Source organism: Hevea brasiliensis, chromosome 2 (assembly GCF_030052815.1).
Source record: "Hevea brasiliensis isolate MT/VB/25A 57/8 chromosome 2, ASM3005281v1, whole genome shotgun sequence".
NCBI classification, from domain to species: Eukaryota; Viridiplantae; Streptophyta; class Magnoliopsida; order Malpighiales; family Euphorbiaceae; genus Hevea; species Hevea brasiliensis.
Genome location: NC_079494.1, coordinates 123,254,647 through 123,270,697, shown reverse-complemented (window position 1 = coordinate 123,270,697; position 16,051 = coordinate 123,254,647). Strand labels below are relative to the sequence as shown.

Below are 16,051 nucleotides of genomic sequence, written 5' to 3'. Positions count from 1 at the left end.
AAAATAACAATCTCTATTTATTTTCTTTTGTTTATTTTCTTTTCCCTCCTTTTTCTCTATACCTAAATAGAGTGTAAAGGAATAATTTCCACAACTTTTAAAAATAAACTCATCAATAAAAATACATAGTAATTGTATTTTTTATATATATATATATATATATATATATATATATATATATATAATAAGCATATTTACTATCAAATTAAACACGCAAGTGTATAAATAGACTAAATCTAAAAGAACACACATCATTCAAATAAAATTAATTTAATTAATAAGGATGAAATTGTTTTTCTTATCAACTAAGATTTGAATTTGTCAAAGATTTTTACTTTTGATAATCAAAGATTATATTTTAAAATTATGCAAAAAAAGAAATTTACTTGTATATATCTCATTGAAGCAGGCTCAATTTAACTTGTTGGACTTCACCCAAAACGTCATCTTGTTGGGCCTCATCCACTATTGGCCCTATTATAAAAGGAGGCAAATAGAGTGCTTGTTTAAGTGTGTCAACAGATGCATTGTAACGGTCAGGCTCCAACCATTAGGAGAATTATCCGCTTTGGTCATAAGCTTCATGATTTTGTCCCATAGGTAGAATGGAGAACTTCTCAGGAGGTCACTCATCCTAGGATTTTTCTAGATCGAGCATGCTTAACCCTGGAGTTCTTCAAACTTTCCAAGCCATTCCACCAAAAGGCGCATTTGTAATTAGTTTCCCCATTTTATATATCATTACTTTCCACTCCCATTCCGATGTGAGACGTGTTTCTCATCTTTTAGGGAGCTTTTCGCCGCGTCTAACGGAATCACTGGGGCATTACCTTAGGGCCTTGTGGGCCACTAGCTTTCGCTACAAGTGTCCTCACTTATCGCACCGTACTGAGAGAGCTTTCGGCTCTAATACCAATATTACCATAATTTCTGCATATTTATTTATTTTTCATTTATTTTTACTTTATATTGGCACCACTAAGTTGTATTGCTTAGCGCGTTATTTTTGCCAGGCATAGGTACTAGAGACACAAAAAGAGAGCCCAGCAGACCTCAGACCGAGTGAGGGTCAGATCTGCATTGTGTATAGTGTCACTACATCTACAGTGTATTTTGGTAGGACCCATTAGGCTTCTTAGTAATTTTGCATTTTGTAGTTATGTACTAATTTTGTATTGCAAATTATACAAAATTAATAAAATTTGAGTATTTCTTTATGAAATTGAGCTTAAGTATATTATGAATGGAATGAATGAAATTGAGTTGAGGTTTATTGGAGTTGCGAATATGATATATATATATATATATATATATATATATATATATATTGAAAGTGTTTTTAACATGTTTTAAAAAATTATCGAATTTTCTGTAAAAATTTTATAATTTTAAATTAATTGAAATTTTAATTCGTGATATAAACATAAGATTTCTGTCGATAAGAATTATTATTATAATTCTTAGCATATTGGGGAATCCCAATAAGCCTTCATTTGCCATTTTTTGCCTCCATGAACTGTCCAATGAAATTCCCTCTCGTTCTTGCATTTTGCTCTGATACCATGTTGGGTGGTAGTCCAAAGATTTACACCTAAAAAGGTGACTCTATGAATTCTAGTTCTTCAAAAGCCAAATCAAGTGGCTAATCATGAATAAGAAGCAAATTATTGTGAATCGACCAAGGTCGGTTCTACATGACAAAAGTTGCATCCACTCCATTGTTAAAAGAGAAATTTACAAATTGTTGCCCCTGGGTGAAAAGGTGAATTCCTCTCTGACCTTCCAAGATTGAGTGAGAACCTCCTTAACTGTTGCAGCGCTAAGTTGCTTTCCTGAGAATAACTTCTCTACCAATATTCTTTCATGGCATTTTTGAGCTTGATCATTATCTATTTCAAGTTGCAGAGTAAGGTTTTGGCATTTGAGATTTTGAGCAAGTGTAATAATTTCAATAACGTCTTTGTCCATGTTGAACATGGTGGTTGGGATAGTAAAGGTTGTATTCAAAGCAATAATGAAAGCTGGGACAAAGTGGAATAGAATATGAGAATAGAGGGAGAAGAAGGATTAGATATAGCTAAGAAATAGACTCATTAATAAACGAAAACCAGATATAGATAAGAAATAGACTCATCAATAAGCAAAAACTAGTTTTTCGCTGTGATTCATTTCAAGCTAACGCTCCACATATGAAAAAATTTAACATAAAAATTTTGTCAGTAGGCTAACCCATTGCATTCAATTTAAATTTAAAATAATAAGTAAAAAATATAGAGAAACATCAGCATAAAACAAATAAAAGGCTAAGAAGCTTTTCGCATGTCATGGGACTAGCATATAATAGAGTCTCTAACTAACTCCAAATATATACTATTATTTAATACATTGAATATATTGAATAATTTCATTTGTTTTATTCCTTCTTTTTTCTTTTTTTTTGGTAAATAAAACAAAGGAGAGGTCTCATTCCATAAAATCCTTGCCACTGCTGGAGAAAAATGTTCAATTTTGCTCTTAAGTAAAATGTTAAGCCTTACCTAAGAAAACAAAAAGCTGACGGAACATGAACTCTGGTGCAGATAGAAGTTTTAAATGGAAATTAACATAATAGTAATCCGTTGTAGTCTAATTGGTTAGGACATTCGGCTCTCACCCGAAAGGTTCGATTCCCGGCAACGGAATTAGTTTTCACTAAGAATTGGATTACCGGATCAGTCCAACCATAGGGCTTTTCTCATGTTTGGAGATGCAAGCCCACCTGGCTTAGAATTTGAGCTTTTTTTTTTAATTAGTTTAAATAAAGCCTTAAAACATAAATAATAACAAATTTGATGGCAAGTCCACTGGCACCAAACCGATTCTCAGTCTCACGAGGGAGGAGCAGCTGCGAGCGTTGGTTCTTCGAAAAAACCACTGCATAAGACCAAGACTTTAACTACCCAATCTACCCCAACGCACATCTCATAATTACCATTTAAGAATCTTAACCGCCGTAAGAAATTAAGGGTATTTCTGTCACATAGTTTTCAAACTTGGAATTTCATGACAACATCAAAACCGAATCGCGATCCAAATATCATACCATCCTCTGTTCAACAGTTCACTCTTTATCTTCCCCCCTCTCTTTCATTTCTCTTTTCCGATCTGCCATTTTTTATGCGATCCTATCCAAAGCAACCTAATAGTCTTTAGCCTTACTCACTATTTTCAGATCTGACTCAGCTCCCGAGTCACGAGCTCGTCCTGACTCGGGAATGGCTTCTTCGGAAGCCGATTCCCGCTTAAGCCAAGTCGTAGCCCCAGCCCTAGAGAAGATCATAAAAAATGCGTCGTGGCGGAAACACTCTAAACTTGCTCATGAATGCAAATCCGTCCTCGAGAGAATCACTTCTCAGAAGCAGTCACCTGCCACCGATTCCGAACCGGACTCCTCGATACCTGGCCCGCTCCACGACGGTGGCCCCGTTGAGTACTCCCTCGCGAAGTCTGAATCCATCATCAGTCCTCTGATTAACGCATGTGGCACCGGCTTCCTCAAGATCATTGATCCAGCCGTTGATTGCATCCAGAAATTAATAGCTCACGGTTACTTACGCGGTGAGGCGGACCCCAGCGGAGATACGGAGGCTCAACTCTTGTCGAAATTAATTGAATCCGTTTGTAAATGTTATGATATTGGCGACGATGCAATTGAGCTCTCGGTGCTTAAGACTCTTCTATCGGCGGTTACATCGATTTCGTTGAGGATACACGGTGATTGCTTGTTGCAGATTGTGAGGACTTGTTATGATATCTTTTTAGGGAGCAAAAATGTAGTAAATCAGACGACGGCGAAAGCATCGTTAATCCAAATGTTGGTGATTGTGTTTAGGAGAATGGAGGCAGATTCGTCGACAGTACCAATTCAACCGATTGTTGTTGCTGAATTAATGGAACCGGTTGAGAAATCCGATGCAGATGGATCAATGACGATGTTTGTGCAGGGTTTCATAACCAAAATTATGCAAGATATTGATGGGGTTTTGAATTCGGGAACGCCGAGTAAGGTTTCATCGGGAGCACACGACGGGGCGTTTGAGACTACCACGGTTGAGACCACTAACCCTGCGGATTTGTTGGATTCGACTGATAAGGACATGTTAGATGCCAAGTATTGGGAGATTAGCATGTATAAGACGGCGTTGGAGGGGAGGAAAGGGGAATTGACTGATGGAGAAGTGGAAAGAGACGAGGGCTTAGAGGTTCAGATTGGGAATAAGCTGCGGAGAGATGCATTTTTGGTCTTTAGAGCTCTTTGCAAGTTGTCAATGAAAACGCCTCCTAAAGAGGCCTTGGCTGATCCTCAGTTGATGAGAGGGAAGATAGTGGCCTTGGAGTTGTTAAAGATCCTTTTGGAGAATGCTGGGGCAGTCTTTAGAACTAGTGACAGGTATCCCTGTTTTGAAAATTTGCTGTTTATGTTTACGAACATATGAATATTGGGTTCTTGTGCCTTCCATAGTATTTTGTTAATTAAATTAACTTTATGAATTAAATGCTTTTATTTTCACAATGGTGCTTGGTAAAACAAGTGAAACTTTTTAAGCTTGCATTATATATATTAAGAATATGCACATTGTTGAGATCAGAAAGTACACAGTGGATTTGGTTCATCCATCGAAGATGTATGGGTGAAGTTATATTAAATGCATAGTATTTGCTATCGCTAAATAATTTTCATGGTTTAGATCTCAACTTAACTTACGTGTTAGAGACTTAGTAAGCATTTGGTACAAGGTTCAAAAATTGAAGAAAATTGAAGGTTAATTCTTACTCCGTTGAATTTTAAAATTTTAAAGAAGTAAGTGTTAAGAGGTTACAAAATAATTAATGTCGTAACAATTAATGGTGTTTGCTAAGAGGTCAATAAAAAAACTTAAATGAAAGTATGATGGTACTCTATTTATTAAGCTTTCTTAATCTACCCCTAGGTTTTAAATGTTAGAGAAAGTTAATCTATTCTCTTATAACATCCAAACAATATTAATAAGGGATTAAAAGTTACAAAGTAATAATTACCGTTGTTAACCTCGTACCAAACGCCCCATTGGAGTTACAAGTACTTGTTAATTCCTGTTATTTTGAATTTTTATTTTTGAGTTCTGGTATTAAGCAGGCTGGGAGTCATTTATAGATTTGCTCTTCAAGATGGAAAATAGTACTGATGGATGAAAAAGAGAATTTGGGTAGTTTAACCATTACATATAATGGTCCAGCAGTAATATGTAGTTGCCTATGTGTTTTGCTGAATTAATGTGTCTTTGGAAGTAGTTGGACTTCTCCTTTTTAAGATTTCTCATTTTTAAGATGAGTGTGCTAGAGACCTAGAGGGGGCATGGACATGGTAACTTGTTTTGTGGCTGTTGCCATTTTAGGTGCAACTTGCAATTGGTTCTGGTAAAGGTTGTAGAATACCTAGGAGACAAATTTTGGATAAATAAGAATCATGGAATAGTTGGAGGTCTTGGCTTTTTGAGATTCAATGTGGAACAAATACGCTTTGGGTTGGATGGCAGCCATGAAAGCCGAACTGAAGACACTTATTACTGATTCAGTCACCTTAGCTTCTTTGCTTGTTAAATGTTATTTTAGTAGGTGACACTAATATTGATATTTTTCAAATAGTTGGGTTATTTCTCTTCACTTGCCCTCTAAATTACTATTTTTCATTTTTTTTTGGTTCAGCAACTTCATATTTTTAGTGGCCCAAAAAGTTCATTGCTTTTTACAAAATAAATTTTGGTCTATATTTGTTCCTTTTGGTATCCAGCTTTATTTTGTATTATATTTTTTACTGTGCAACATTTAAATGTGTTGGACCTCGTAGAAGATATTCTCTGCCCTATTAAATGTTTTTGGCTCATAAATAAGGTGGACATTAGGAAGTAAGCTGCATGTAGCTAAACTACTCAAATGTGGATGCGGTCGGCATGTTTTTGCAATGTATGAACTGAGAGAAATTATCATTTTTATTGGTGTGGGATTGTGAGCAGAAGCCTGATGTTGACTTCAGTCAGCATTGACTGCTTAATCTCTACACACTGAAAAATTTTTGCTCTTACAAGGTGTTTTTGGGAGCAAGGTTGTTACTGATATATAATTAATTGAATTGATTATGTGATGCCATTAAGAAATGCTTATGTAACTAAAGATAGCTTCTTGATTTGTGATCATGTTCCACTTCTTTATGTAATGTCATTAGCAAGTTGTCAAATTTAAGGCAGGAGTCAAAGGAAAAGAATTTCCCCCCTAGTGGACTGCTGGTTCTATATGTTCCATAACACCCCTTGCTTTCTCTCTCTGTATCCTTAAAAGTTTTGTGATTGATGATTACACCATTCTAATCTTCTTGAACTGATGTTGAGTTGCTTTACTTTGGTTTTAGTTTGGGCTTATCTTCTGTAAGTGATGAGTATTTTAGTAATCTTAATTGTGTTTGGTAAAAATTGCTTTTGTAGTTTATGCATGCCCATTTGGTTATAAATTTTCAGTTTTTCAAAAACAAATTCCTAATATGTTGAATGTCTTTTCTTGGAAACAGGTTTTTAGGTGCCATTAAGCAATACTTATGTTTATCACTGTTGAAGAACAGTGCTTCAAGTCTCATTATTGTTTTCCAGCTTTCTTGCTCCATTTTCATTAGTCTTGTGTCAAGGTTTAGATCTGGATTGAAAGCAGAGATTGGAGTATTTTTTCCTATGATTGTTCTTAGAGTCTTGGAAAATGTTGCTCAACCTAATTTTCAACAGAAGATGATAGTGCTTCGGTTTTTGGATAAGCTATGTGTTGATTCACAGATCCTGGTGGACATTTTCATTAACTATGATTGTGATGTCAATTCATCAAACATATTTGAGAGGTACATTCTGTTTACTTTTGTAGAGTTCAGATTGGCAATAGAAATTGTCAAGGGCATTGTCATTGATAGCATTTTTTAATTTGGCTGTCAATTTTTTTTTTTTGTTATCTTTGTTCTTTCAGAATGGTCAATGGACTTCTTAAAACTGCTCAAGGTGTCCCTCCTGGCACAACCACTACACTTTTGCCACCACAGGAGATGACCATGAAACTTGAAGCTATGAAGTGCTTAGTGGCCATTTTGAATTCAATGGGAGACTGGATGAACAAACAGTTACGGATTCCAGATTTGCATTCTACCAACAAATTTGATGCAGCTGAGAACACTCCTGAACCTGGAACTCTTTCCATGGCAAATGGGAATGGAGATGAGCCAGTTGAAGGATCAGATTCTCATTCTGAAGCCTCCACTGAAGCTTCTGATGTTTCAACTATTGAGCAACGCCGGGCCTACAAGCTAGAACTTCGGGTAAGAAATTATGGAATGCTTGGTACGCAAGGCGTTTTGTTTTGTTTGTGTCTACATGCTTTACAGTCCACAGAATCTAATTTAAGACTTCTGGCAGGAAGGTATATCTCTTTTTAATCGGAAACCTAAGAAAGGTATTGAATTTCTTATCAATGTAAATAAAGTGGGCAATTCACCGGAGGAGATAGCAGCTTTTCTTAAAAATGCATCTGGTTTGAATAAGACTCTTATAGGTGATTATTTGGGAGAGAGGGAGGAGTTATCCCTCAAAGTAATGCATGCCTATGTGGATTCTTTTGACTTTCAAGGCACGGAGTTTGATGAGGCTATCAGAGTCTTACTACAGGGCTTCAGGTTACCTGGTGAGGCTCAGAAGATTGATCGCATCATGGAGAAATTTGCTGAGCATTACTGCAAATGTAATCCGAAGGTCTTTACTAGTGCGGACACAGCTTATGTTCTTGCTTACTCTGTGGTCTTGCTCAACACTGATGCTCACAATCCCATGGTGAAGAACAAGGTGTGTTCTTTTTTTTTTTTTTAAGAAAAATATTTTCTGCTTATTCATATAGTGTGGCTGATATGTTCTTCTCATCATCTCCTTAAAAAAATTCAGATGTCAGCTGATGATTTTATAAGAAATAACCGTGGCATTGACGATGGAAAAGATCTACCTGAGGAGTACTTGAGGTCATTGTTTGAACGCATTTCCAGAAATGAGATCAAAATGAAAGAAGATGATTTGGCTCTCCAACGTACACAGTATATGAACTCAAACCGAATTTTAGGTTTGGACAGTATCCTTAACATCGTGATCCGTAAGCGGGGTGATGATAAGATGGAAACCAGTGATGATCTTATCAGGCATATGCAAGAACAATTTAAGGAAAAAGCTCGTAAATCCGAGTAAGAAGAACTGGATTTCTTGTGCTTAAAAACTCTATTGTTTTTTTATCTGAATCTTTTGTTTAATACATGAAATGACCCTATTCTAGTGGTAGTCATCTGGAATAGTTTATAGTGGCCTCACCAATACGTATATAGGGCTTTCTTTAAAAAATAAAAATGAAAAAATTTAAGCCAGAGGTTTTTAATGTTAGTGTCGACTGATTAGGCTACATGATTGAATTCTGTTTAGAGCATCTGAACAATAATTTTTTGGAATTGTTCATACTTGTTTGAATGGTGTACTTCTTTTTGAAGGAACTATATTTTAGTTCTCATTGATCTATGCCAACCTGGTAATTTGTAGGTCAGTTTATTATGCAGCAACAGATATAGTGATACTTCGGTTCATGATTGAGGTATGCTGGGCTCCTATGTTGGCTGCCTTCAGTGTGCCTCTTGACCAAAGTGATGATGAAGTGGTGATAGCTTTGTGTCTTGAAGGTTTCCGTTATGCCATCCACGTTACTTCTGTAATGTCCATGAAGACTCATAGAGATGCTTTTGTTACTTCTTTGGCAAAGTTTACTTCCCTCCACTCTCCTGCTGATATCAGGCAGAAAAACATTGATGCTATCAAGGTTGGTATTCACCTTTTAGTTTCCATAACAGGTCATGATGAAATAATAGATTGTATTATTTTGTGATTGTACTTTCTCTTAATTTATGATTTCAGAGATTCTGTTAACGTAAAAATGCTGTTCTGTTACTGTTATGTGGGATTACAAGGTTATCCTTGTACATTATCTTTGATATTTCAATACCATCTGAAAGTGTTGCATTGCATTTGCTTAATTATTTGAGTTAAACAATAACATTGGCTACTCAGTTATTTACATAAGATTATGATATCTTTTTCCTTAAACTCCACCTGTCATGTGGTTCTCTTTTTATGCACCTTAAGAACCAAAGGAGGTTTACTTCGTTATATTATCTAAATCTTAAATGGTAAACTGGAAACCTCAATTTCAGCTATCTAAATCATTCTAGTTCATGACATTTTGAGATTCTTTGATTGTTGGTGTTGTATTATTTGTATTTCATTTTATGTAAATAGTGCTTCTCCAGGTACACAGGTTGTATGCTTATATTCTAAGTGAATGATTTAGTAGTGAGGAGAAGACTATTTGGTATAATGGTATTCTTCATAGATAGAGGAGCATAGTTGGGAACTCCTTATCTACGTATTTTTTGTAGTTGAAGGACACATGCATGTGAGGCAGCAAAATGCTTTATAGAATATAGAGTGGAAGTTTGCTTGTTTGAATGTCTTTAAAATAACAGGAGAATGAATTTTTAGTTAAATTGATGAAAACAAAGTGAGAGAACTAATTGAAGGTTAGGTGTTAGCCTACTAGCATGTTTAACTAACAAGTCTTTGTGTCTATTGGCAGGTCTTATGGTGCGTCCATGTGTTATAGATAAATGCTTGTGTAGAACTCTGTTTTTGCAATCTGTTTCAAATGAAATGTGTAAGAGTAGTTACAATACTTATGCCATGAGCCTGCGACCATTGGAAATTAAATTTTCAACAATTTTAGTAATGTTTTCTTGAAATCTATCCAGCTGCATTTACTTGTGGATCTGATGTTGGATTTTTATTTTCATTGTTTATAGGCACTAGTTACAATTGCCGATGAGGATGGGAATTATTTACAAGAAGCTTGGGAGCATATTTTAACATGTGTCTCACGCTTTGAGCATTTGCATCTATTGGGTGAGGGTGCTCCCCCAGATGCTACATTTTTCGCTTTTCCTCAGAATGAGTCTGACAAGACAAAACAAGCCAAATCAACTATCCTTCCTGTTTTGAAAAAGAAGGGGCCTGGGAGGATGCAGTATGCAGCAGCTGCAGTGATGAGAGGTTCTTATGATAGTGCTGGTATTGGTGGCAGTTCTTCTGGGGCAGTCACATCTGAACAGATGAACAATCTAATCTCTAATTTAAACATGTTGGAACAAGTGGGAAGCTCTGAAATGAACCGTATTTTCACTCGGAGCCAAAAACTAAACAGTGAGGCAATAATTGATTTTGTCAAGTCCCTCTGCAGGGTCTCTATGGAGGAATTGCGGTCTGCATCTGACCCACGAGTTTTTAGCCTTACAAAGATTGTTGAGATTGCGTATGAATCATCCTACTTGATCTTTTTTGCTCTCTAATCATGATTGACAGGCATTTTTCTGTCTATTGCTTCAATCACATAGTGAATTTGATTGAATTTCTTATGGCAGGCATTATAATATGAATCGCATCAGGCTTGTTTGGTCAAGCATATGGCATGTGCTCTCTGATTTCTTTGTAAACATTGGCTGTTCTGAAAATCTTTCAATTGCAATTTTTGCAATGGATTCCTTACGCCAATTATCAATGAAATTCTTGGAGCGAGAAGAGTTGGCTAATTACAATTTTCAGAATGAATTTATGAAGCCATTTGTCATTGTCATGCGTAAGAGTAGTGCTGTTGAGATCAGAGAATTGATAATCAGATGTGTCTCACAAATGGTGTTATCTAGTGTCAACAATGTTAAATCGGGATGGAAGAGCATGTTCATGGTATTGAAAACCTGCTAGTTTCTAACTTTCATTTGTAATCAGAATATAATAGATCCAAAATTATTGTGTTTTATATCTCCATATTGATTATGTATTTGCCTGTCATGGTTGTAACTGTTCTTTCAGGTTTTCACTACAGCAGCTTATGACGACCACAAAAACATTGTACTCTTGGCCTTTGAAATAATGGAAAAGATTATTCGAGACTACTTCCCATACATCACTGAGACTGAAACAACCACCTTCACAGATTGTGTAAATTGTCTAATTGCATTCACCAATAGTCGATTCAACAAAGACATTAGCCTCAATGCTATAGGCTTTCTTCAGTTCTGTGCTACAAAACTTGCTGAGGGAGATCTGGGATCCTCAGCAAGGAACAAGGATAAGGAAACCCCAGGAAAAATTTCCCCATCTTCACCACAAGCTGGAAAAGATGGGAAACATGAAAATGGAGAGATCACAGATAAGGAAGATCATCTATATTTCTGGTTCCCTTTGTTGGCAGGTAAGAGAATTGCTTAAGTTGTAGATTATTATGAACCAAGTATTTGGTATTTTCTTTAGTTGTTGATCGAATTTACTTACATGCACTTACCGTATGCCAATTTTCTTCTTGATTTTAGGAAGCACTTATTCAACAATTTTAATTATTTACAATTTGTTTGTGCAGGTTTATCAGAACTTAGCTTTGATCCTAGACCTGAAATCAGGAAGGGTGCCTTACAAGTGCTTTTTGATGCTTTACGCAATCATGGCCACCTTTTTTCTCTACCTCTATGGGAACGGGTATTTGAGTCGGTACTGTTTCCAATATTTGACTATGTAAGGCATGCTATTGATCCTACTGGTGGTGACGCTCCTGGGCAGGAGATTGATAGTGATGCTGGTGAACTTGATCAGGATGCATGGCTTTATGAGACATGCACGTTAGCCCTCCAACTGGTTGTAGATCTTTTTGTCAGATTCTATAACACAGTCAATCCACTTCTGAGGAAGGTGCTGAAGCTTTTGGTTAGCTTTATTAGGCGTCCGCACCAAAGCCTTGCTGGCATTGGTATTGCAGCTTTTGTCCGTTTGATGAGCAATGCTGGTGATCTATTTTCACAGGAGAAGTGGCTGGAAGTGGTTATGTCACTAAAAGAGGCAGCCAATGCAACGCTTCCTGATTTCTCTTACCTTGTTAGTGGAGATTCCATGGTAAGAAGGCACAAAACTTTAAATGGACAAAATAGTGGAGAGTCTGCTGGATCTGGCATGCTTGATGATGATCCAGAGAGACTGATGACACGTCGTCTTTATGCTTCTATATCTGATGCAAAATGTAGAGCTGCTGTACAACTTTTATTGATTCAGGTATATTCTTTTTTTGTGATTTTATCAAAATTTTGGATGCCGTTTGACATACACATGCAAATCTATTGAATACTGTATATATGTATTTGCTATGTGATGTTTCTACGTGGCTATCATTATTTTGATGCTGGACTATGTTATGAGTTGGCCTTAGATGCTGTTCTTAATCAGAAAAGTTTGTTTATTGTTTGGTTAAATTATTTATAATTGAAGCAGCCGCTGAACGAAACTTTGTTGATAATCTTTCTTGAAGCATTTTCTAAAAGCCATCCATACTGATTTTTTTTTTCATGGGAACAAGTCATTTATTACAAGTGTGAACATTCTCGCATTTTATTTGGCAGGCCGTTATGGAAATATACAACATGTATCGGTCTCACCTTTCAGCGAAAAATACTTTGGTCCTCTTTGATGCTTTGCATGACGTGGCTCTCCATGCTCACAAGATCAATACTAATACTGTGTTACGTTCAAGACTACAAGAGTTTGGTTCCATAACCCAAATGCAAGACCCTCCACTTCTACGCCTGGAAAATGAGTCTTATCAAATTTGCCTCACTTTCTTGCAAAATCTCACTGTGGATAGGCCACCAAGTTTCGATGAGACTGAAGTGGAATCTTATCTTGTCAAGCTTTGCCAGGAGGTATTACAGTTTTATATTGAAACTTCCCGCTCTGGACAGACGTCTCAATTGTCTTCCAGTGCACAACCCCAGTGGTTGATTCCTGTGGGCTCTGGTAAACGGAGGGAATTGGCTGCACGGGCTCCTCTTATAGTTGCAGCTCTCCAGGCTATTTGTAGTTTAGGAGACACTTCATTTGAAAAGAACTTGAGTTATTTCTTCCCCCTTCTTTCATGCTTGATAAGTTGTGAACATGGGTCAAATGAGGTCCAAGTAGCTCTTAGTGATATGCTCAGCTCGTCTGTGGGTCCTGTTTTGCTTCGGTCATGTTGATCTTGTTGATTTCACATTACATTTTGTGCTGTGTCATACTAGTTCTAATTCTTAGTGTCATCTTCTTCATTTCTTTATATTGTTATTGAAGATAGAGATCCGTAGTATATGAAGAGTTAGTGATGGTTTTGTATTGCCAAGTGCTTCTGAACTTCTATGTAGTTTATTCGGAAGCTCCTGTTCAGAAATAGTTACCATTAGAAATTTTGTTGTATGCTGGTAAAAAAAAATTCTTTTTTTCTCCTTTTCCGTAGATACGTTTGACGACAATAATTTCCTCTAAAAATACTTTTTTTTTTTTTTTTTTTACTTTTTGAATCATCATTGTAGTGAATTGCGGTTGATTTCTTATGATCATGGAATTTTGAGTGGTGATTGAATTTAAAATCGTCCATTCAATAAGAACTGACCTAGTGCAAAAATGCCTAATCCATGCAAATTTTATGCGTAGAACACTAAGAACAACCTTGGAAAAAGCAAATTCAGGGCTTTCTGATGCTTGTAAATTTGTAATGGACTTGCTTGTATACGAGTTGTGACTTGAGGATTAACTAGTCATGAGATGATGGAATCCATTGACTTGTTTGTGCCATCTCGACTCTTCCACGGCTGTCCATGGACAGCCGAACGATCCAATACTCAAGCGAAAGAAAAATGCTGGCACTTTTTTGGCTAGATATCAATTGAGCTGGCATCCACCAGGCAGGACTTTTATCGGCGAATAAGAGCAGAATCGTGGGCTGAAGAAATTTACCAGCCATAAGATCAATTAATCCATCCACATCAGTGGTGAACTGCTTCTGCGTGTTCTTATTTATAGTACTAGACATTGCTATGCAATTCTCCAACTTTAACCACCTCATTTATTATCACCGCCACCCTGCCAGTTCTCTTCGTCCCTCTCTTCCTCTCGCAACCACAAAACATTAAAAGCTACGCTGGATTCTTTCACAACTTGCGTCAGCTCTCTACAAAGAGAGGCCAATACCTTCATTCACCATTTGAGAGCCATGGACAACGTCTGCAAACGCAAGCATAGCAAAGGCAGGAGACTGCCTTCCATTTCTGATTTGTTAACCTTTCGTTGCCATGGCCGTTCCCAATCATTTCAAAAGGGATCGATCTCAGCGAATTGCTTCTCCGCCTTGCCTTTGGCTTTGAAAAATCCAAAGCTACAAAGGAAGCTGAAGGAATGGTAAGAGAATTAGAATGTAATGGAGATGGGTTCAACCACTTGGATGAGTTCATCGATTCTTTGAACGAAGACAAAGGGGAAAATTATCTCATGGACGTGTTTCTCATCTGTAATGATGATAGAGATGGAGTAATTAGTCTCGGCTGGAGAGTTGCGCAAGGTTTTCGGTAGCCTTGGATGTGATGTGATGTGATTAATGCAGCCTTAATGAGTGCAAAAAATGGGTTGACAAGAATGGTGATGGCTTCGTCGATTTTGAAGAATTTCGATCAATAATGATATCAAATTTGGGCTCTTCCTGATTAATTAGCAAATCGATTCAACAAATTAGGTCTATCGTTTAATTCACTCAACTCGTAAGGTAAATTTATGTTTAAATGTGAATGATGGAATGGAGCAACACGTTTTGCTTCATTAGACGGGTTTTGAAATCTTGCTTAAATTAGTACATCATTGTTGTCTTCTCTGCAAAACCACAGTTCCTAAGAAATTGCTTCCAAAAAAAAAAAAAAAAAAAAAGACCTTGTCCCTTTGGCGTGCCTGCATGTATTCCAGTTAAAAGCAGATGGGCGTCAATCTATTTGTCGATATTTGAGTATTGACAAGTGGTGGTGTAATTATAATGGGAATGGTGCGACATTCCATTTGGATGATTGTGAAAGCCTGCAATTCCTTACATCCCAACACATTGGAGATGATGAGGCTTATCATGTTTGTCTTTCTCCTCGCAATTGTTAAAATTACAATTTACACTGTATTTGATTTCCTTGTCTGCAATAAAATATATTTCCCCTCAACGTTTATAATTTCTGTTCCAACAACAAAAATCAGAGAAATGGAAGGGCTTTTTCATTGCATCAAATTAATTTTAGGCCTTAATTGGAGCCCCCTTTTTTATGAGGGGTTTAGTTAATTGATTTTAGAGAGAAGTCAGAAAGAAAAAGAAAAAAAAAATTCTGCAAAATATGTAGAATTAATTTTAAATAAAATTAAATGAAGAATTAAAAATTAAGTTTGCTGTATATGAGTTACTCTACTTTTCTTGGTTGGTTGGCTACAGAACATGCAGCAGGATGACCTTGAAGCTGATAAAGATATATATAGTAAACAATTTAAACATAAAAGCTTAAATTCTTGGTATATTTGTTGGAGTTTCATATTAACCAAAGATAAGAAATTAAAAATGAATATACATAAGGAAGAACCAATTCAAATTAGCTGCTAATTCCAAGTTTAATAAATTAACTGACGTCAATAATTATTTACACTCTTTAGATTAGAGCAAATTTCATAATATTTACAAAACTATTTTCTTTTTGGCAATCCAGTTCATTCCATTGCCTTAAGCTCTGATTATTTTTTACATCCGAGGTTTGCTTTTATCTTTTTAATGAGTTATTTAAATATTTTGAGCTCACACACCACTTTTCCTGTATTTGAGCAATGGGTACAAGTTCTCTACAATCATTTCGTTTTCTTTGCTTCTACCAATTAGAATATTGGAAGTTCTTAACTTTCATCATTTATATCATACCTTTGGCTAGAATATTTTTAGGAAAAAAAAAAAAAACCTTTAGAGTTCAAAGTCTCAAGGTCATCATTAGTTTGGCACACTATGTCTTTTGAGGCCAAAATTAATTTATTGCCTCCTCCAACTTTGATATAAGCAATGTTAATTT

General features: G+C 36.3%; 1 protein-coding gene across 1 annotated transcript; it reads left to right on the top strand.

Annotated features, from left to right (window-relative positions):
• The first annotated feature begins 3,048 nt into the window (after positions 1–3,048).
• Positions 3,049–13,391, top strand: LOC110673914 (brefeldin A-inhibited guanine nucleotide-exchange protein 2). Its single transcript, XM_021837159.2, has 11 exons — positions 3,049–4,429; positions 6,581–6,898; positions 7,021–7,366; positions 7,464–7,886; positions 7,983–8,272; positions 8,619–8,892; positions 9,929–10,434; positions 10,544–10,865; positions 10,992–11,373; positions 11,539–12,221; positions 12,566–13,391. Exons 1-11 carry the CDS (start codon positions 3,255–3,257, stop codon positions 13,175–13,177), a joined length of 5,331 nt encoding a protein of 1,776 aa, XP_021692851.2. The 5' UTR covers positions 3,049–3,254; the 3' UTR covers positions 13,178–13,391.
• Positions 13,392–16,051: the final 2,660 nt, after the last annotated feature.